This window comes from Drosophila navojoa, chromosome 4 (assembly GCF_054131105.1).
Source record: "Drosophila navojoa isolate 15081-1374.11 chromosome 4, UAZ_NAV_1.0, whole genome shotgun sequence".
NCBI lineage: Eukaryota > Metazoa > Arthropoda > Insecta > Diptera > Drosophilidae > Drosophila > Drosophila navojoa.
The window spans coordinates 5,128,491-5,149,764 of NC_142892.1; the positions used below are offsets into that span (position 1 = coordinate 5,128,491).

Genomic DNA, 21,274 nt, shown 5'->3' on the forward strand with positions numbered 1-21,274 from the left:
CATAAATGATGATTTACCAAGCTAATATCAGATATTAGGAATAGAAAACTTCATAATAATCAATGAATCAATGAGAATCACAATAACCAGATCTTGGCTGAGGCCAAGCACTTTGGCCGATTTAACAAACTCAATAAAGTATATGAGTTATGATCGAGAATATGTTGTATAAATAAATGCTGATATGCCATGATGGTATCAAATCTTTCTCAAATATTCAAATGTCGCTTTCTCAATGCGAATCGAAACAAAAGCCGGTGGTAGAAGCTCTCCGTCAGTCTGAAACCCACACAGACGCTAAGAGGATTACTTAAACATGTTTTTGGCCTTTGGCTAAATAGGAAATAAATAAAGTGATCTTAACGAGCGCACAGCTGTTAAATAATAATTTCTTTTCGCTTTTATTGGCCAGCCGAGAAACATAAGTATTAATTAGCATTTCAGTTGGACGAGTGCTTAACAGTGGCTTATCATAACGACGGCTGCATTTGCATACGCATACGCATACGCATACGCGGCTCTTAAGTGAAGAAGCCGTTGCTTATCTGGAGCTGGCGATCAACTCTTTGTTTTGGACCAGTGCAAGTGGAGCATTGTATAACAAAAGCGCGCTATGGTCGCGCTGTCTGGAGCTCGTTAATGTGTCGCCTTTAAATTGCCACACATTGAAAAATCGAAGTTGGGCTAGTTTTTGTTGTTGTTTTTGTCTCTGTGTGTGTTTCGCTTTGGCTTTTATCTGGCTGTGTCAACGCGGCAAAGCGGCTCCTGGAACGGGCCAACAAACGGCAGCCAGGCAGTCAGGCAGTCGGCCAGCTCCGGACATGGCGAACAGCGAACAGCCAGCAGCCACTTGGCCAGTTGCAGTGTTGATCAAACGTAAATGTCAAACCGAATGACAGTTTGACAAATATTGACGACGCGTCGCACGACGCACGGCCAGCCGGCGAGAGACTGTGGAAACTGTGCGACTCACGACTTGGTAGCTCCTGCAGCGATAAGCCGCAGCTCCCCATAGGGTAATTAGTATTTAAGCCAAAGACTTGGCCTCCACTTGCCACCGGGAGCTGCTAAATATACTCGTATATCTCGCTGATTTCTCAAGCGGCTTTGATCTGCACAGATAGCCGCCTCACCTGGCCCGGTCGAATATAGCCCGGCCGTCGCATCGTGGCCCACTTTGCTTGCGGGCCGCTCTCTGATGTGTATCGGCGAGATACTCGTACTGACATGCTTTTAGCAGCATTATAAACATTTTGTGTGCACGCCGTCTCCTGCTCCTGCACCATCTCCTCCTCCTCCTCGCAGCAGCAGCGGCAGCAGCAGCGCAACAAATTGATGGCGCAACATTTTTGCTACTATTTGTCATCAAAGCGCATTCCACGAACGAAACAAAACAAAAAATCCGAAAGAAAAAAACAATCTTAAATAATAATCGTATCAAAGAATAACTCATTTTCGTTGCTCTTTAATTGCTTTTGATAAATCGCCGCTTAATCCGCTTAAATATTTATGTGATCATCTTTTATGGTATATATATGTATTTTTTTAAATTTATTTTTAAATTTTATTTCTACTAATTTTTTAGCGTGCTAATTAAACAAAGGACACGCGGCAGCTTTAAGACCTCGCATAAATTCGCATTTGTCTGGCAGCAGGCGCGGCAAGGGGCAGGAGGCGGACACGAGGGGGCCACTGCCATGCCCAGATCTAAGCTAATGAGTTGAGCTATCATCGATCAAGAGCGGACTTCAATAGCTCTAGCATGCGGTCGCATGCCACAACAAATTTTTTCTATTAATTCGGCATTAAAATCCATTTTCAATTTGTATTTTTTTTTTAATCTTTTTTCAATTACAATTGCATTCGATTGAATTGAATCTCATTGAATTGAATTGGACGCGGCAGCGGGCGATTATTGATCAATTTTGGCTGGAAAAATTACAACGCTGACCATTAAATTATTAACTTGGCCAAAAACCCGCTGAGCCAGCTGCCCCACATGTGGCAGCCTCATTAAAGCGGCTCCGCTCCGTTCCGCTCGAAGCATGCGAACTGAAGTTCGCGTCGCGCCTCCCTAGTTCAATTATAAAGCAATTGAATTAGTAGTGTTTGGCTCGTGCAAGTGCCTGTTCCTTCGCCCTGCCCCGCTCTGATCTCTCGTCAATCCATCCATCAATCAATCAGCCACATCCAATCATTATGTAAGCGAGGCTGCCAATTCCCTGCCAATGCCTTCTCATGTATTTCCTTCTCTTTCCGACGCTCCTCTTCTTCTTCTTCTTTTTGGCAAATGCGTGAGTTTCAATTTTGATCTCTTCCTCTTTCTTCTTCTGGTTGAGCTAATTAGATGAAGTGTGCGGCGTGATGTGCAAATTGTTTTGTCCATTTGGATGGTGTCTTAAGAGTGAATTTGGGTTAATAGTTAATTGGGTTAACATGATGTTGGGATTGATTATGAAATGCCAGAGGGAGAAGGAGTGAGAGAGAAGCAGAGAGAGAGTTAGTTGGAGCAGAAGAGAGAAAGGAAATACCAGAGGATGATAGAGAGAGATAGAAAGAGAACCTTATAGGAAATACCAGATCGTATGTGTGAAGAAGAAGGCGAACGAGAAAAGGAGATAACAAAATATGGAGATAGAAAGAGAGAGAGAGAGAGAATGAAAAGGAGAGAGAGAGAGAGAGAGCAAGAGCAGAGCAGAGAGCCAGAAAAGTCCTATCTTTGTTTAATAATAGATCAGGAATATCTTTCAGCAGCTGCCCTTAACCACAATCAGAAAGGTGAATGAAATCTGACGCCTTTTAGTCCCATGAAAATGAACTTTGCTTTCTCGGCACAAGTCAAATACATGCCCCCATAATTATGTAGCTCTTCACAGCTTATAAACGAGCAAACCAGAAATATTAACCCCTAGTTCAAGTATTGCGTGTCGCGGCCTTATAAAACAACAAAATGAAGAGAAACAAAAGCAACGGGAAAAAGGTATAAAAAAAAGCATTCGCCCACCTTTCAGCCACATATCCGGCACGCGTCGCACACAGGAACATAAACTTCATTGTCGACAAAATGCGTAATTATATCGGGTTCATCATGAGATAGCGGGTCCAAAAGTCAGGCGGTCATTAAAACAACCCCGGGCTGTCGGACACGAAAACAATTTTGTGGCACAGTTTTAACACCTTTTTGGCCCGAAACACGCGCCGACTGCAAACAGTTTGCACAACGGCCCAAACCAACTGTAACCAACTTCGGGAACTGTATGTGAAAGAAGCGAGAAATGGGCACAAATGTGATACGAACCACAAATGTGGATGGGCTGGCTGGGTGGGGTGGGGTAGCGGGTAGAAGAGAGCGAAGGGAATAGGCGAAGAACTATGCAGTTTTATATTCATTTCCATTTCGTTTTTCCGTTTTATAGATATTTATATAAATGAATGGGGTATGATGTTTTCAGGGCAGGGTATGGGACTGGCAGAAGGAAGTAAAGGTCTGAAAAGTCCTTAGAAATTTATGAATGGGAAGTATTTGAAGATGAGCAAAGTTGGGACTTCGCATGTGAGGCATATAGTATATTACGATATAGTCTAGGATGAATAGAAAGAAGTAACTACGAATCCATAGAGTATGGAGATTTGGATGTAGTCTTGTGAGATCAGAGAAGTTCTTAGAAGTGTGCTTGCAGCTGATCTAAGTTGGGAGATATATAGCCTACTACGATATGTCATAAGATGAGTAAGAGGAAATAGCTAAGAGTCTAGTCAGCATGGAGTTATTTGAGCTATTTGATCAGTGGAATTCTAGAATCCATATGAACTGAACGAGATGTGCTGATCTAAGATTGCCACTCCCTATATAAGATATAAGGCCAACTACTCCGTATTCACCATTTATTTCTTCACCATTTATTCTCGATTGAAGACATGTTCCGTTGTACCTCCCTTACAGGGTATTTGCGAGTCGATCACTTCTCTCACCCCCACTTATTATTTTTATGTATTTTGAGTCATCATTCGCTGACAGCGCTGCGATGTCCGCGCGAGGACACGCGACCGAGCGCATAATTTAATTTTCAAGGGTTCCGCGTTTGGCGTTCGGCATTCGGCGAGGGTTGCCCCAGGGTTGTCAGCCCTTCGGTGGACATGCGTGTGACATATGGTTAATGAAAACGTTAACTGATGACCTGTGGCACTGTGGCACTGTGGCCCTGTGGCAGGGCGCTGCAGCGAGCATACGTTACGTACATTATCATTAATTAGCGGGCATTAGGTGCCCCCGGCGAGTGTGATAAATGCTTCGCTTTTGAGTTTTGTTTCGGGCTGACATGCAACAGTCGCAGAGTTACCAGACATCCGATAGAGACCAATACGTATAGCCCATGGCTTCACTGTGCCGCTTCGCCAGCCTGTGTCCAACGTCCAACGCATCTTTCAGCTTGTGGGCTTTTAATGCTCGCCCATGTGCAGATCGCAGATCGGATCCACTCAGCCGAAGGTTCGTCGAGGCGACAATTGCTGCAGTCGCTGCAGTTGCTGCGGTCGCATGTAATTGCTCTTTGTTTGCCATTTGATGTCATGTTCTTGCTCTGGCTCTGCATGTGTAGGCCGACAGTTGACTTGCCTGCTCGTTCTGCTCCCAATGATTGTGCAACACGCAATTGCCAATTACTGTTGCTGTTGTTGTTGCTGTTGCTGGTGTTGTTGTTGCAATTGTTGCAGTTGTCGTTGCTTCTTTCATTTTGCGCTGATTTGCCGCCAGCATTTGCATGGAAATAACGCGTGCTCTTGGCTTTGTTTATTGCCACTTCTCAGCCAGCAACAACAGCAACAACAGCAACACCAACAGCAACAGCAACATTGGCAACGCGTTGCGTTTATTTTAGCCATATTGCGGCAAATTATTGCGGCTCCTTTTGCCAATCCAACGGATGTGTGCAATTTAGCCAACTAACTGTTGGATTGTCAACTCGCTCTATGCCAAAAAATAACAACAGCAACAGCTGTTGCTGCTGCTGCTGCTAGTGAAATTTATGTTTAGGCCATGTCCGCTGCACACTGTAAATAATAGTTGAAAATGGAGTATACCAGGGCGGGAATTACATATATTAGGAGCATGTTATTCGCTGTGATTGAGGATGCAACAAATAAACAAGGAACATGTCATAATTGTTAACTTGTTTATGTGTGCATGTAATGGCATGCATGCATGCGCATGTGTGCATGTGTGCAGCCATGTGAGTGTGTACATGATATATGTATGTGTATGACTGACTATCCCTCTCGCTCTCTCTCTCCATCGCTTTTCTATTTCCCTCTTTAATCTTATATTTCCTATTATTCTCCTTGCCCCCTGATTTATTCTTTATATGTATTTCTCTCTCCTCCAACTTTCTTTGTGTAAACGTGCCTTCTTTCTCTCTCACTCTCCCTCCCTCTCTCTTCGTCACTTTTGCTCTCTTCCAACTAGAAATTCGTAAGAAATCATCACAGCCCACCTACTTCATAAGAATTGTTCTCCATACTGAGTGAGCACCAGCTCACATATTATCCATTATGATGTTGCCCTCTACGATTCTGGCACTGATGATGCTTTCAGGCTACTTCAGCCTGCAACGGCGTTCGGTGGCAATCAATTTAATTGAGATTGATAGTCGGGCCACTTCCGTTTCATTACACATTACATTCCGAAGCGAAGAATCGGCTCGACTGGCTGATAGTTGGCTGCTGATAAGCCCTCGATGCCGCCTGCGTGGGCACAGGTTGCCAAATGGCAGCCAGAGGGGCAGAGGGGCAGAGGGGCGGCAGCTGTGCATCGCAGAGATCGGAGCCTGAAGATTTATGAGCCGTGTTATTCCGAGTAACTCACACGTCGCAGCGCACTCCGAGTCGTGGCAGTGCGTAGTGCGTCTCCTCACATTAGCAGTGCATTGATTTTTGTCACTTGGGCAGGCGATTGGCATCGGGTGCGCGTGCCGGCCAATTAATCATGCGCAGACAGATGAGGAGCATATGGAGAGATCGAAGAGCTGGCAGCTGGGGGAAATGATTGAAAAGTCGAAGGGATTGTTGTGGGGGCGCCTGGCTCAGGCTCAGGCTCTGGCTCTGGCCGGCCGGCCAATCGATTTATTGTTGTGATCTATGTGAGCTAACTAGCTTAATCAGCTAACGTCTAAAGAACAAAAATCGTATGATGCGGAACAGCTTGCGGATGCCCTGAGTGGGATTGCGCCGGGTCAGCTCGGCCAGCGACGGCGACTCCAGCAGCGCGATGCGTATGAAGAGCGACAGCAGCCGCAGCGTCTGCACATCATCCGACTGCTCCTCTCTATTGGAGCTGACGAGCTGCCCGGAGCCCGTCTGCGCCTCCAGCTGCAGCCAGGTGCGCGGATTGTTCCGATAGTCCAGTGGCACCACCACAGCGTTCATCCCCGCCTGTCGTGCTGGCTGTACGACGCTCGTTCTACTAGAGCGCCGACGAAGGACTCGACCGCTCGTCACTGTGGGCTCAGCTACAGCCTGGGCTGGGGAAGCGTCCTGGCGTAACAAACGCAAACGCAATCGCTCACTGCGTCTGGGCGGCATGGCTCTAACGGACATAAAAATAAATATATATAAATACAAAAAAAAATAAATATAAATACATATTTATTTATAAATACTTACATATATTATAAAATAAAAATAAATATATCATAAAATATATATAATAATAATAATAATAATAAATATATTATAATATATTTATTATTATTATTATTATATATATTTTATAAAATATTTATTTTTATTTTATATATTTATAAATATACACATATCTGAATGAATAAATAACTTTTTATTGCTTACTTTTTGCTTAGTTTTTTTTTTCTAATTTTTCAGCAGCAATTGCTCTCGCGTGTTTGCTTGAGAAATGACTTATGATTTTTAAGCAGAAGGAAAAGGTGAGCCTACTGGGCAATTGATATGTGCCTTTGACACTGACATGTTCAATAGGCACTGGTGTTCGTTATCGATTACATGTTGCTTTCCATAAGACGAACATTTGAACTAAGCTTACTGAGTTGACTTACAGCAACTGAACTTGAAAGCCCTTAAAAAATTCTGATTGCATTAAAGATAATAAAAAAATCAACTAGTCTTATGTATTGCGCATACTACTATTTTTATAGATATATACTACTCTTTCTACTACAAAAGGAATACTCCTTTCATGAACATATAGAATATTATTTTTATGATAAAAATGTATAATTATACATACATACACATACATATGCGCTACTATCCACGACTATTTTCATGAGCAATTATACTACTATTTTAATTTAATACTATTTCTAATACTATTACTATTTTCACAAGCAATTACACTTTTTTGTATGAACATGTATTACTATTCTCATGAACGATTCTATAGTTATTTTCATAAATATAAATATGTACTACTATATTTTTATAAATTAGACTACTATTTGTACGTTCATAAATACTACTATTTGCATAAGCTATATACAGCTAGTGTTATGAACAACTGCTCTTTTTATGAGCATATTTACTACTATTTTCATGTTCATATGCACTACTATTTAAAAAAACATACATACTACTTTTGACGATCAAATATACTACTATTTTCATGAACATGCAAACAAATATTTCATGGACATATAATACTATGTACACTATTTTTTTGAACAATTACACTACTATTCACATGAACATATACTACTACTATTTACATGCTACTATTTTCAGACCTACTACTATTCTTATGAACGCAACATCTAAAATTATTTATCATATTATCTAGATATCAGCTGCCTTTCATTATCCATCGATTGAATAATTTATAATTTTCCATAATTATACACATAATTATTTTCCTGGACAAACTTAATATTAGAACTCTTTTCATGTGAATTACGACTTGCATATATTTTAATATTTTAGCGAAATTTGAAGTTTTACTTGCAGTCGGCGCTTTCGTGGCTTGTAATGAGATTTGGCTGAAAGGCCACCGGCTTATGGCATAAGCGGTCATTATTTTGTCAGGCACGACTTGACGCTTTGACAAAGTAACTGTAGATTTTGCCTGGCCGGCAGCCAATTGGCCTATTGAGCCTTTTGCGCCTGATTATAATGCTTATTATTATGCCAACACAGCTGCGAACCATTTGTTGTCGCTCTCGTCGTTGTTGCTGTTGCTGTTGTAGGTGTTCAATTAAATATGCAAACAGCTTCAAATGTGTCTCGACTTGACCGAGTTCAAAGTCAAATTGGCAGCAGCCAAGCTCGCTTTATTTATCTCCATCGCTGCCTGCCTTTTAGCCCATGCATATTTCGATATCGAAAAGTTCATTGCCAAATGCAGCAGCAGCAGCGGCAGCCGCAGCCGCAGCAGCAGTCGCCACTGGGTCGGCCGGATCGGCGGTCGATCAACTGCAGCTGGGATTGAGTCACACGCCGTCTAGCAGCGGCAACAACCCCAACCTCCAATTGCCGGCTGTTGTCTGTCCGAGGTACGAGGTCCGAGGTCCGAGCACGGCTCCACGTTCGAATTGTGGGCGGCCACGGATCTAATGGGTTTTTAGCATACCCTAAGCTTGGCCATGGAGTCGCTGGGACTGCTGGGAAAGAGTGACGGAATATGCTAGAATTATTGCAAGGGATAGGAAATATTGAAAATGATGAATGAAGTTCAAATAAAGTTTTGTATATTTAAGTGTATTTAAGAAATAATTTATTGGATTTCTAATACACAACAGTTTAATGAGATAGATTTCTGGATGGTATGAGGAATAATATATAATATTTTATTTTTAGTCAACTTCCCATGTCACTAGGAACTACTCTATGCACTCCTCAGACTCACTCCACATAAATTCAATTCCCCAAGAACGTAATTCTTATTCACTTGCAAGTGTATTTCCAGTTCGGCTTGACGATATTTCACTTATCTCTGACTTATTCAATTCTTTACCCATTTTTCGTTATAAAATTCTAACCATATCGTTTTCATTTTGATTTTGATTTAATTTACGGTTCGCGGCTCGCTGCGGACACCTTGAATAATGTGTGCCTATTTATAAATATGAATTACGACTGTTGCTACAACAGATTAGAGCCGCGTATCCATTGGTCCGCACTGCATTTTTAATTGCTAATTAATTTAACCCAACACACACACACACACACACACACACACACACACACACACACACACACACACACACACACATACAGAGAAACAAAAAACAATAATGCCAGCAGATAAGCAACTATTTTTTTTTTTTTTTTCAATTATACAAACACCTGGTTTCTACTCCAGTTTAATGTGAACATTTTTCCTATTATAAATATAATTAAATTAAGCTTAAGTACATACAGACTGTGTGTGTGTGTGTGTTTGGGTGTATGTGTGATATGGCTAGCAGTCACTGACGTTGCGTGGGCGAGTTGACAAATGTTGAAAACTATCGCGGTCCTGCTTGCCAAGCTTCGATTCCGCATCCGACTCCAGCTACAGCCTCAGCTTCAGCTTCAGTTCGAGCCGGAGTGTCTGTCTGTCTGTCGACGTGGCTCACATTAAACAGCAATTAAGCTTAATTATAGTTGTCGCCGTTTTTAGTCAGCGTTGTTTATGTGCAGCGTGTATGCAAAGTAGTTGCTTGCAACACGCGTCCAACTGCACCGCCTCTAGCCGCCTCCTGCCAGACCCCGCCCCCGCCACAGTTCGTCGTGTTGTCTGGGCCAGTTAGCATTTGGCGAGAGGAGTTCCTGTTTACGGTTGTTGTTGTTGTTGTTGTTGTTGCAGTTTTTGGCTTTTCGACTGCGCCCCTCTGTCAGTCTGACAGGCGACACACACACACACACACGAGACAACAACACACGATACGACACGGCCGCAACACGACACGACGAGTGCGTCCCCCCCATTTGCTAATGGGCGCTTTTGTATGTTTCGCCTGGCTTAAAATGGATGAACCCGCTGCTGCTGCCTCTAACTATGTGTGTGTGCGTGTGTGTGTGTGTGTGTGTGTGGGTTAGCCATGCAGCTCTTGCTGTGGGTGTTTGCTGAGCCACAGCTGGACGCAGTCTGCCAGCCAGACGCCAAGCTGAGCCGCCAGCCTGGCTGAAAGTAAAAGTTGTTGCGGAAGCTTCAGAAGTTGGCCAAACAGTGAAATAATCAATAACAAAAGAATCTCTAAAGAAAATTTACTGAACCATTTCCATACTACAACACTATATAAAAGAATACAATAGAATATTATAGAGTCATCCATATATAATATAATGTCTGCAACTCATACTCTAGAGCTGTCTCTAATCTAGGGAAAGGTACGAATATATATGTATACGTGTATATATTGTCAAGCATATGCTCCATATATCCATAAAAGTTGTCGTTGGGTTGATTTGACTCGCATATTCCATAGCTGAAGTCTAGATCGAAACGGATTCGAAACGGATTCGAAACGGGCAACGAGTTCTAATGAAGTCATTCGAGCATGGGCAACGTACATATATGATTTATGTATATCAAGTAGACAAAAGAATAACAATACGGTCAAACAGATGCCTCAGATGAAGGCATGAAGTACCCCTAGGCTATTCGAATTATATTGCAGTGGGTGATATGATATAAGAGTTAGACAGAATAAGAACAAATCAAAAGACATATAAATTAAACATGTGCTTAAACTGCAAGGGACAGGAGAGAGGAGAGAAGTAGAGCAAATGAGAGAGATAAATTGATAAAGGTAAAAAGAGAATGAAAGAGGGATAGAGCGAAAGAACATAAAGATTGAGATGCAGGAGGAGACAGGAGAGGAAATATTTGAAACAGAGACCGAAAGAGCAAGATAGATCGTAAAAATCATAGAGAGAGATTATGAAAGAAAACATAGAAATAAAGAACTTTATAAAATATTCTGCTCAATTTATAGAGCTCTCACTGAAGTGAATAAAAAGTATTTACTCTAATGTATTTCTACATTATCAGCTATAAGCTAAGCTTGTGAATTAATATCACATCGTAATAATTAATTTAATAGAGCAATATATAGATTTATATATATTATACCCATAAATTGTATGACTTGACAACAATAATATATAAGATAATTAAAATAAGTAATATAAATTTCCATTGTCTTGCATTCCATCTGTCTATTTAGATTGAATGTGCTCACACACACACACACACACAGTTAGGTATTGTGCTCCCCGATCAGCGTTTAATACATTTGGATGTGTTAAGCATTCCCCACTGACATACATATTTACCAGATTGGCATAGTATCGACACCCACACGGAGATCGATCGGATCGAGTCTGTACGTATTTGTATGCACAATTTGGCTTTGTGCTCGGCTCTGCTTTAATGAGCGCACAAATTAATTGAAATAATAAGCGAGATCTGTCGAGGAAGGCAGGCACACGCGATCTGACTGGAATCGCGCATTGATTTCATATGAAATTCCCCTTTGTTCCGACATTCAGGTGGGTGCAAAGCGGGAGAGAGAGAGAGAGAGAGTGGGGAGGGGGGCAACCTTTGCATTTATCAATTTGTGGGGTCCTCATACCTACACGTACTCCACATGTGTCTTGCTCATGTATCTGTATCTTTAGCTGCGAGTGCGACTGAACTGAATCTGAGTCTGACTGTTGCTGTGCGTTTTTATTGCGTTTATCTAGCAATCTAAAGCCAATTTAATAAGCAGCTTGCCCGCAAAGTTGAGCTGTCAGTGGTAACATGATTAATCAGCGCGCACAGACAATTGAAGATGCCCGACAAGGCGAGCGAGATGGCGGCTCGGTGCAGTGCAACCGGGATGGAGATGCACGCGGTACTTGACGCCCACGTGGAGGGAGTTTAAGCTGGGCAATGATGGATGCCAGGCCGAGGCATGTGGCGAGCGTTGAGTGGGCTTTGCGTTGCTCTCTTTGGGCTTACATGAAGTCTGCTTGCGTTTAGTCAATGCAGCTAAAGAAGTTCGTTAACAAATGAACTGGTTTACCACTATACGCTCTGCCCCCTGTCTCTCTCTCTCTCTCTGGCTCCCCCTGGCTGTCCATGGCTAGCTCATAAATAAATGAGCCTCATAAAAATCAAACGATTTATAATTTCAAATGGGCACACAACGACAACAATTTTATCGCCCCAATCAAAACAACATGACGCTACAAAATATGAAGAGAGAGAGAGAGAGAGAGAGCGAAAAAGAGTGAGAGAGAATGAGTAGAAAATGAAATGCAGTCAACAATTGAAATTATTATTTTGATTTTTTAACAATTTTCAAGCAGACAACACTAACACACTAACAACAACAACAACAAACGTCTCGCATTTGCTTGACATGTTTGTTTCGTGTACAAAATATTTTGATAGTAATCACACGGGCCATAACAACAAAAGGCAATTGAGTCAGTCAGTCAGTCAGTCAGTCTCTCCCTCACACTTATCGGCTTTGCATTCTCATCTAAATGAAATGATTGTCTCTTGGCCATGTGAGGCACATAAAACTCTTTATCACATATCTATGTATTTTATATCGATTCTTTAATAACCTAACTGTTAGCTGACGTGTGGAGTTTACCCAAAGAAGCAACACAGATTTACTGACAATTGTTGGAGAAATTTTTCAATTTGTCCATTGACGTTGCGGCGCACGTACTGGCCGAATGTTAATAATCGTATAAAATGCATGCGATTGCAGTAAATATCGAATACTCGAAAATTCCATTGCACATTGTTCAACACTGGCATTGAATTGCTGATGGGCAAAGCATCGACTTGAAGTTATTTAGCGATTGCTTTGAATGAAGTTGGAGAAGAGTAGTTTGTGATGGACGAGGTAACAGTTAGTTCAGAGAGGGTGTTAGCTGTTGGGTTAGTTGAGGTTAGATGAGTCAGCTATGCTACTTTATTACTGGACAAAAATGTGAATCCTAATATAGAAGAGGAATTTATCCCAAATTTAATTCCTGTTTGTAAATAAAATGTTATAAATTAGTGCGAATATGCTATAGACCCTCAACTCAATATGCTGAGAACGACGGATCTATTTATACGCACAGATTACTGGGCATGCCTTTTGCTCTATAAAGAATATGCACATATGTATATATATAAATATCTATATAAAAACACATCTACTTATATCCATTATTTTATCACACCGAAATCCCATTTTTAAGTGAGTAACGATTACCCTAATAAAGTTAACAAGGATAAGTAATTTTCTGACAGTTTAAGAAAATTACGTAGACAAATTTAGAGCTTTAACAGCATACCATAAACGAGCATAAAATATACTAGCAAAATAAAATATACTAAAAATAGGTAATTATCGTTCACTGCCCATCACTAAACTTGATATTTTTGCATTTCGTGCTTAAAGTAGGCCCTGAAATTTGGAACACGTGGCACAAATGCATTAAATAGAACAACTTCGAGCAGAATAATTCAGTTGTTCTCAATTGCTTCGAGCAGTCGGTTGTTTTTACAAATCTGTGAAAAAATCTGTGCAGCAAATAAAATTGGAATTTAAAACGCGCGAAAAAATAAGTTATATTCGGGAAAATAAAGCTCATTTAGTCTATTGGTTTTTTTTTTAAGTCTCTGCAATACAATTTTGATAATTTCGAACGGCAAATTTTCCTTTAATCTCAAAGTTTCTGAAATTGTTAGTGCTAAGCTTTTTGCTTGAATTTCAAATATTTTTTTTTTCTTTTATTTATCATTTGCTACTTTGCAGCGATCGGTATGCTGATGCCAGCTGAGCAGTTCAGGTTCGATGATGAGGAGACTAACTCTGACTCTGATGTTAGCGATGTTGAGCTAGGGTGCCGCATGTACGTCTATCCGCGTTATCCGACCTGCAGGCTGCGGGAGCATCGCATACAACGCGAGCTGCTCGGGATTTGGCAGACTCGCCTGGAGGGCTGCCACGTGGATGTGCTGGAAGATAATCTGTACGAGTGGGGCGCCTCGTTGAGCGGCCCGGTGAACACGCCCTATGAGGGCGGCACCTTCCACATGCTCATCTCGTTTCCCCCCGGGTATCCGTTCGTGCCGCCGATCCTGAAGTTCATAACGAAGATTTACCATTGCAACGTGCACAACAGTCTCGTCTGCCCGAAAAAATGGACGCCCGTGGCAACGGTGGCCAAGCTCATGGTCTCCATTCTCTCTATGATGGTGACGCCCGATCCGGAGGATCCGCTAAATCCGGCCATCGCCCAACTCTACATTAATCATCGCAGCGAGCACGACAAAATCGCACGCGCATGGACCCGTCGCTTTGCCATGGAGTAGGATGGACAATTATGGAGCCGGATGAAAAAGAAGCCAGATTGTGTGGTTTTTCAAAAACATTTTATTATTTGATTTTGTTGTGCCAGCACTTTTTGGTGTTTAGAAACGATATAAGAGACACATAATACGCTAGCTACATTTACAATTACAATTACATTTACAGCTACAATTACAATTACTATAAGGAGCACACACACACACAGAGGGATGCGCATTGAATTGATGTAGACCGACTACAGATACACTAAAATCTAAAATTTATGGCTAAGGGTGAACTATACAGAAACTAGGCGACAATGACACGTGGCGATTAATGCTCTCCTCCTCCTGCACATATATATGTAAATGTATGTATACATAGGAAATAAATGTATGTGTGTATGAATAAATATATACTATATGCACTTTAATACACGGGACTCCGCGGGCAGGCGCTGCATCTGCTGCTGCTGGGAGTGAGGTTGGAACGAGCGAGGGGGAGGAAGGGGGGTAAAGTATTTTATGCGATTTACGAGTTAACATTAGTTAGGATCGTGCTTAGATATAAGATTTGCATTAATATGTAGTTAAGCAGGTGGAAATTTCATTTACTTAGCATTAAACTAGCAGCGAGAGAGAAAGAGACGTATCCAACTCTCTTTCTTTCCCGCTCTTGAGTGCAGAAAGCTCTTTATATTATGTATTTCAGGTGTCGTATTTAATATTTAATAGTAAGACCATTTAACTATGCGAATTTCTCTTTGTAGCTTAACTAAAGTCCTTTGGATTGTGATATAGTTGTATTTGTAGACCGCGAGAGTGAGAGAGACAGAGAGAGAGAGAGAGAGAGGGCGGGCTGGCAGAGACTCTGTTCGGCTGCTCTCTAGCTCCCTCACTTGTTCTTCGGCAGGTGTCGCTTCATGTGGAGCGCCAGGTGATCGCTGCGCGCAAAGCTGCGCTCGCAGACGATGCACTTGAAGGGCTTGGCGCCGGTGTGTTTGCGGTAATGTCTCGTCAGCTCGTCGGAGCGTGCGAAGCGCCATTCGCACTCGGGCCACTGGCACGTATACGGCTTTTCACCTGCAAGCAAAGAAGAAGAAGAAGAGGGAAACACAGTTAGCCATGATTTTAACAGAAAACAAAAATTGACAAATGGAATGACAAATGCTTCAAGTGAAGCAAATGTCAGCAGCAGCAGCAGCTTCTTGTCGCGCCTGCTGCATGTATGCGCAAATTAACATTTTCATTGGCTTTTCATGTTAGTTGGAGAACAACTACAACACGACAACAGCAGCAACAGCAACATCTATAACAACAAGCAAACAGCAGCTGGTAAGTCAATTCGCAGTTCGAGTCACTCAGCGTCGCGTATTTTATGATTTGGATTTTTAGCTCTGGCACACGACTTGCCGCTGCTGATGACGATGGCCCAACAACAACAGCAACAACAACAACAACAGCAATAACAATAACAAGAGACAACACGACGACATTTGGCAAGTCGAGCTACAAAATTGTAAACGGAATTGCGACCGGCCGGTGCCCAAACGTTTCTCTATGACTAATTCACTGCGAGCGGGCAGCCGGCTGTGCTCCGAGCATTACAACTCAACAACAACGACAACATCAACATAAACATAAACATTCGTGTTCGAATTGAAATTGAATGAAATAATTATTGCGCTGCTTTAAATTTTGTGAACTTGACATTTTATGGCATTATTCAGGCATTGTCCCAGCTGGACTCCAACAAACTGTAGCGAATTCGCACTGCCCATTCGCTATGCATGGCTCGCAGTAAGCGAATTCGCTGTGCGCGTAATTCAAATTCATTTGCCATGCGAGGCTCAAGCTCAAGCTCAACAATTCCGAAATTCGACAATTCTCGTGCAACAACAGCTTCACACTTCAGCTCAAATAACTCGCACTTCTAAGCTCATCTAAGCCGTTGAGACCCTTTTCACAGCCAGCAATAGGCATAATAATAATTATACACTGAGAAAGGGTATGTAGGATTTGTAAAAGTGTATGTAGCAGGCATAAGGAGGCGTGGCATAGCCCAAAATACATATTCTTGCTGAGCATAAGCAGCATAAACAGTGGAGTAAAAGCGCAGTTCGGACGTTGCTCAGGGTATCTCTTAGTCGGGCTAGAGTTTTCTTGCTTGTGGTTGTTGTTTCTTTACAGCATTTTCGTTTGAAAATGCCTCTTCAGCGTCGCGATGAAGCTCGAGAAGTGGCACTCAGCTGACACTTTTGTGGGATTTAGATTTGGGCATAGAGAAACTCAATATGAGCGACGGACTCGTGGCGTGACTTATTGGTTTATTTAGATCTCTTTTAATGAACTTAAGTGCCTCGAGATGACTGAACATAATCAAAAAAGAGGGAGAGAAAAAAAGAAGAATTTACCTATCGACACTTGCAGGCACACACATACATATGCGCTGTCTCGCTCACTCTCACTCTCTCTCTCTCTGCTCCATGTAAGAAGCTTTGTTTTGGTCTTACGAAAACATTGATAAATGGCTGCTGGGTGAGTCATGGCACAGCAACTGCCCAAACAGAATCTCGTAAACAACAACAACAACAACAACAACACATACAGATCGCGCACTCGTGGGAATATCATTTGGCAATGGCGAAAAATTGAAATCGCTCGTAACTAAAACAAAGATCAGCATCGATGCCAGAGCCAGGGGCCCGCGCCCAGGCCCCGTGGCCGGAGCAAACAACAAACAAAGTTATGTAAATGTAGTTTTGTAATGTGCGATGAACGCAATGCGATAAAGCCGACGAAATTACTTCATAATTTTAGCGTATAACGCGATAAGCAACAACATGCAACTAACTATAGATATACACACATACATAAATATATATATGTGTGTTTCAATCGGAGTCGCATATAAATTAAGGCAACGGCCGGCCGCAACTAGCTAGAAGACATGTCTAGCCGCAGGCCTGGGCAGCGGGCTGGGCAACTCCTACTCTCGCCGGGGCACAAAAATCAAACTAATTTATGGCAACGCAAACGTATTAGCAAACAAATCAGTACAAAATAAGCCCAGCCGGTGGGCAAACAACGTCCAGCCTTACGGTCTCTTGGTCTCTCAGTCTGGCAGTCTCCCGAGTAGATATGTAAAAAATTTATGCGTTCGCTCGCTGCATAAAGATTAGTTACTGGCTGATTTTCTAATCGCCGCCTCGCCGATAAGGACAAAAAGCCCAAATAAAAACGACAAATTTACGAGCTGACAAACAAAAGACTTAGGCAACGAACTTGCCCAAGAAGTGTACCCTGCCCAAGCGGCGAGCCAAATGCTCAATGTGTCCAGCCTTGGCACTTGAGCTGCAGCCCAGCTAATCAGCTAAGACAACACTCGACTTGGGCTCTGGCGCCACGAGATGCCGCAGCTTCAAAATTGCATGAAAAATGCGACTAGGTGTGTGTGTCTGTGTGTGTGTGTGTGTAAGAGTGTGTGTGTACTTGTGGCTGGGCGTGTGACGACGTTAACTAAGTCAAAAGCCAAACAAACGGACAGCCATCAGACGGTAGCCACAAATGGTGGCTGCCACTCGAAAAGTGCTGCCAAATTGCTGGCCAAGAGATTTGAGCCAAATGGCCAAAGACGTGGCCATTAGGCCATTGATTCGTTTGGCATTCATTCGTGTTGGCCCACAGGCGGGCGTCAGGCAATTAAATCTGTTAGCCAGATCTATAGTTGCCATTGACAAGGCTTACATAAGAGAGGAAGGGAGAGAGAGGACGCTAAAGAAAGAAAGAGCGAGTAAATGAAAGAGGTTAAGCTTATGAGTGGGTGTTAGCTAAATGTTTTATATTTAGAATATGATTAATGAATAGTTAAACGAATTTTTTATATATATATATTTTTTTTTTAATTTGCAAGCTAAGCTAAACGACTTTTAGAGTTGTTTCGGCATATATAAATATGTTATATAAATTCCCTTTAAACCAACTCATGCTACATATATATTGTATATATATTTTATGCATATCAAATTTACATTTATAATAAAAATAAAATATATACAATGTGCAATGAGCAAAAGCTATTTTCATATATCTTGAAATGACTGAAACGTTTTTAGCCTTATATGAACCTCAGTCGTTGAGAATTTACAGCTTCACCTTGACTCTGAGTACTTGTCGTCGGGCTTATCAAATGCCGTGTTGTGTTTCTTTAGAGGGGCGTTAAGTTTATCAGTTAAGTGAAAATCAGCGCCAGGCAAAAAAAATGAGCAAAAAGTAAAAAATCATAATAATAAAAATGTTTTTTAGTGCAGCGCATAAATCAGCTGGTCATGTGCGATTAATAAAAATGAAAAAAAAAAAAAAACAGTGAAGGAGAACTGCGGTCGGGACTTTGAGAGACTCTTGTCGGTTTGGGGCTGGGTCGAGAGTTGAAAGTCGCGAATGAGGGGCATAAAACGTGTGGCCCATAAAACGCAGAGGCAGGTGATCAACCGGCAACGACCCACCAAAAAAACACAGATACTCCACAGCTGTAGCCAGCAAAAAGACAAAAATAACGTCAAGTGTAATCTGAGCAAGAAGGAAATGCAGGCCAAACGTGCGCCCAGCTGATGGCGTTGGCGATTGGCGATTGTTGATTGTTGATGTTGTTGATGTTGCAACTGACCACAAAGGAGAAAAAAGCTAAGCCGAATCCGTAGAAATCACGATTTCTGTGGTTGCTGCACCGAAATTGAAAAACAAAAAACAAAAAAACCAAAAACTAAGCCGCTCCGAGCTCTTGGCAAATTATGTGCTGGCAACTACAAATATGAGCGCGCGAATTAATCAAAAGCCTTTTTTTGCGCCGCTCGCTTGCCCAACAAGCGCAGCACAGCTGCCGCTGCATTGGCTCATCGTGGTGCTGGCGGTGCTGGTGGTGCGACCTACGCCTACAACGGATGCGGAGCAGCCAGCAATGTGGATGACGACAGCGGACAAGCCTAGCGGCGCCTCATAACTAACTAATGCCAGGTGGTGCAGCGGTGCAGTGCTGCGCTGGGCGGTGGGTGGATCTGTGAGCCAGTTAACTATCAATAACAGCTTACCCGTGTGTATCCTTTGATGCGCCTTCAAGTGCGAGCTCTTCGTATAGACCTTGGAACAACCTGCAATAGCCAAAAAAGAAAGAAAGAAAGTTTCGTTGCATAAGCAGAGGCAGGCAAAGGAGTGAATATCTAGGCATATACAAATATATTTATTATTATAATCTCTGAGGCGTGTGGAGCTGCATGAATGAGCAGATGAAAGTTAGATGTGCGATAGCTGTGATATATGGGGGAGATATGTGTAGATATATGTATATGTATATATAATAAGTATGATAATCTAGCAGGAGTTGGCTAAGGAGAGGTTTGAAAGTGGGGTGAATGTTGTTAAGCAGAGGAAAAGGCAGCAGAATGAGACCCTAAAGATCGCTTAGCTTCAATTATACATTAGGAAGTTGTAGCAAGTTGTGTTAGCTTAAATGTAAATATTTATAAAATATATATTATATTTAGCTGTAGATATATATGAAGAATGAAGACAAGCAGTTTTGAAGGAGAGGGACTGGGAAAGAGAGAGCAGGATCAGATTCACTCTAGGGCATATAGCTGATGGAAGTTTCTGCACGCTTAACGAGAATATAAGTATTGATCAGATATATGAGTACTATACACTTATATAATATATAGCTACACTCTCTCCCATTTCATCCCCGATCTTCAGCAACAATCTAACAGCATAATAAAATAAAAGTTTTTTGCTAAATACACATCTCCCAGATAAATAAATATTAATTAAAAATCAGCAACAACAACAGCCACGAATAATTGAGCTATATTTTATGAATTGCTTGTTAGCTAGAGCCATAATTTCAACAACTGTTTAAATCAAAGCAGCCTCCGCGAGGCGAAGCATCTGCAATGATCTTGGCCATTAAATTAACAGCTAGCTCAATAGTTGTTAACAATTTTAAGCACTTCACATGCAAGTCTCACTGTGTGTGTGTGTGTGTGTGTTGGGTCGGCAAACTCGTTGGCCATTTATCTGAGAGCAAAGGAAAAAAACATCTTGATAAGATGACTACGAAAAAACAAAAACGAGGCACATTGCAAAGTGCAGCGGAGGCTGTGTGAATGCAACTGCAAGTGCGACTGTTGTGTGCTTGTGGCTGTGGCTGTGGTTGCTGTGGCTGCAGCTCTGCTGTCAGTGGGTCAGTGGGCGTCGCTACAATCGAGCCTTTAATTAAGCCCGTGCAGCTGTAGCTGTAGCTATTGCTGTTGCTGTTGCTGTTGCTGTGGCTGGATGTTGTTGGTGAAAGTTGCACAAGATTCACTTGTGCACAGCATGAGACATTTATGTGGCACTTAAAAGGATGCTTAGAGATCCCAGCACGTTCGCTCTAATTGAAAGCTGAGTAGAACGTGACGCGCATATTGAGAAGACAATGCCCAAATAGCCATAGACTTGGCTAAAAATACAGGCAGCTGGCGCGGGTAAGCCACCAAGCTGGACAAACATGGCCAGGGCGAATTGATAGCTAAAAAGCGATTCAAGAATGTTGCGTCGACGCCAAGCAAAAGCCACAGCAACAGCAACAACAGCAACAGCAACAACGATGACAGTTAGACTGCGTGATTGGCTGCGACTGCAAAAGTTACGAGAATCGTTGGCCACAGAGCCAGAGCGAACTACTGCAGACATAACTCACTTAGCCAGTTGCAATCTCCCCGAGTTGGCGGAGTCACCGAGTGGAGTTGAGTCGCGGAGACGCTTGATGCGTGCGCTTATGGCATAATAACTTCATTTGGACAGCATTTTTGTAGCCTAGACTGAGCTTTAAGACAGCCAGCCAGCCAGGCCAACGGCAATCGGCAATCGCACACAAAAATATTTGTGCTCGGTACGCGCTTTTTGTCTAAAAATGGCCACGGCAAACGTGTCAGACAATTGTCAATTATT

The 21,274-nt window shown here is 42.2% G+C and overlaps 3 protein-coding genes and 1 long non-coding RNA gene across 4 annotated transcripts in view; 2 read left to right on the forward strand and 2 right to left on the reverse strand.

Moving 5' to 3' along the window:
* Positions 1-6,108: 6,108 nt before the first annotated feature.
* Positions 6,109-6,986, reverse strand: LOC149091349 (uncharacterized). The gene is made up of 2 exons (XM_089260222.1): positions 6,841-6,986; positions 6,109-6,580 (listed from the first exon to the last, which is right to left on the reverse strand). Exon 2 carries the CDS (start codon positions 6,574-6,576, stop codon positions 6,157-6,159), a length of 420 nt encoding a protein of 139 aa, XP_089116348.1. The 5' UTR covers positions 6,577-6,580; positions 6,841-6,986; the 3' UTR covers positions 6,109-6,156.
* Positions 6,987-13,478: 6,492 nt separating this feature from the next.
* On the forward strand, positions 13,479-14,314 carry LOC108650110 (ubiquitin-conjugating enzyme E2-17 kDa). Its single transcript, XM_089259325.1, has 2 exons — positions 13,479-13,682; positions 13,755-14,314. Exon 2 carries the CDS (start codon positions 13,763-13,765, stop codon positions 14,312-14,314), a length of 552 nt encoding a protein of 183 aa, XP_089115451.1. The 5' UTR covers positions 13,479-13,682; positions 13,755-13,762.
* Positions 14,315-14,373: 59 nt separating this feature from the next.
* The window catches only part of dar1 (dendritic arbor reduction 1), a 37,370-nt gene continuing 30,469 nt past the window's right edge, over positions 14,374-21,274 (reverse strand). The window contains exons 5-6 of the mRNA XM_089259324.1: positions 19,378-19,437; positions 14,374-15,373 (exon numbers count right to left, since the gene is read on the reverse strand). Coding sequence (XP_089115450.1) covers positions 15,186-15,373; positions 19,378-19,437 — 248 coding nt within the window. The 3' untranslated portion in view covers positions 14,374-15,185. The remainder of the gene's footprint in view (positions 15,374-19,377; positions 19,438-21,274) is intronic.
* Positions 15,370-15,986, forward strand: LOC115561907 (uncharacterized). Its single transcript, XR_003980013.2, has 2 exons — positions 15,370-15,625; positions 15,686-15,986. It is a non-coding gene; the product is annotated as an uncharacterized LOC115561907 (long non-coding RNA).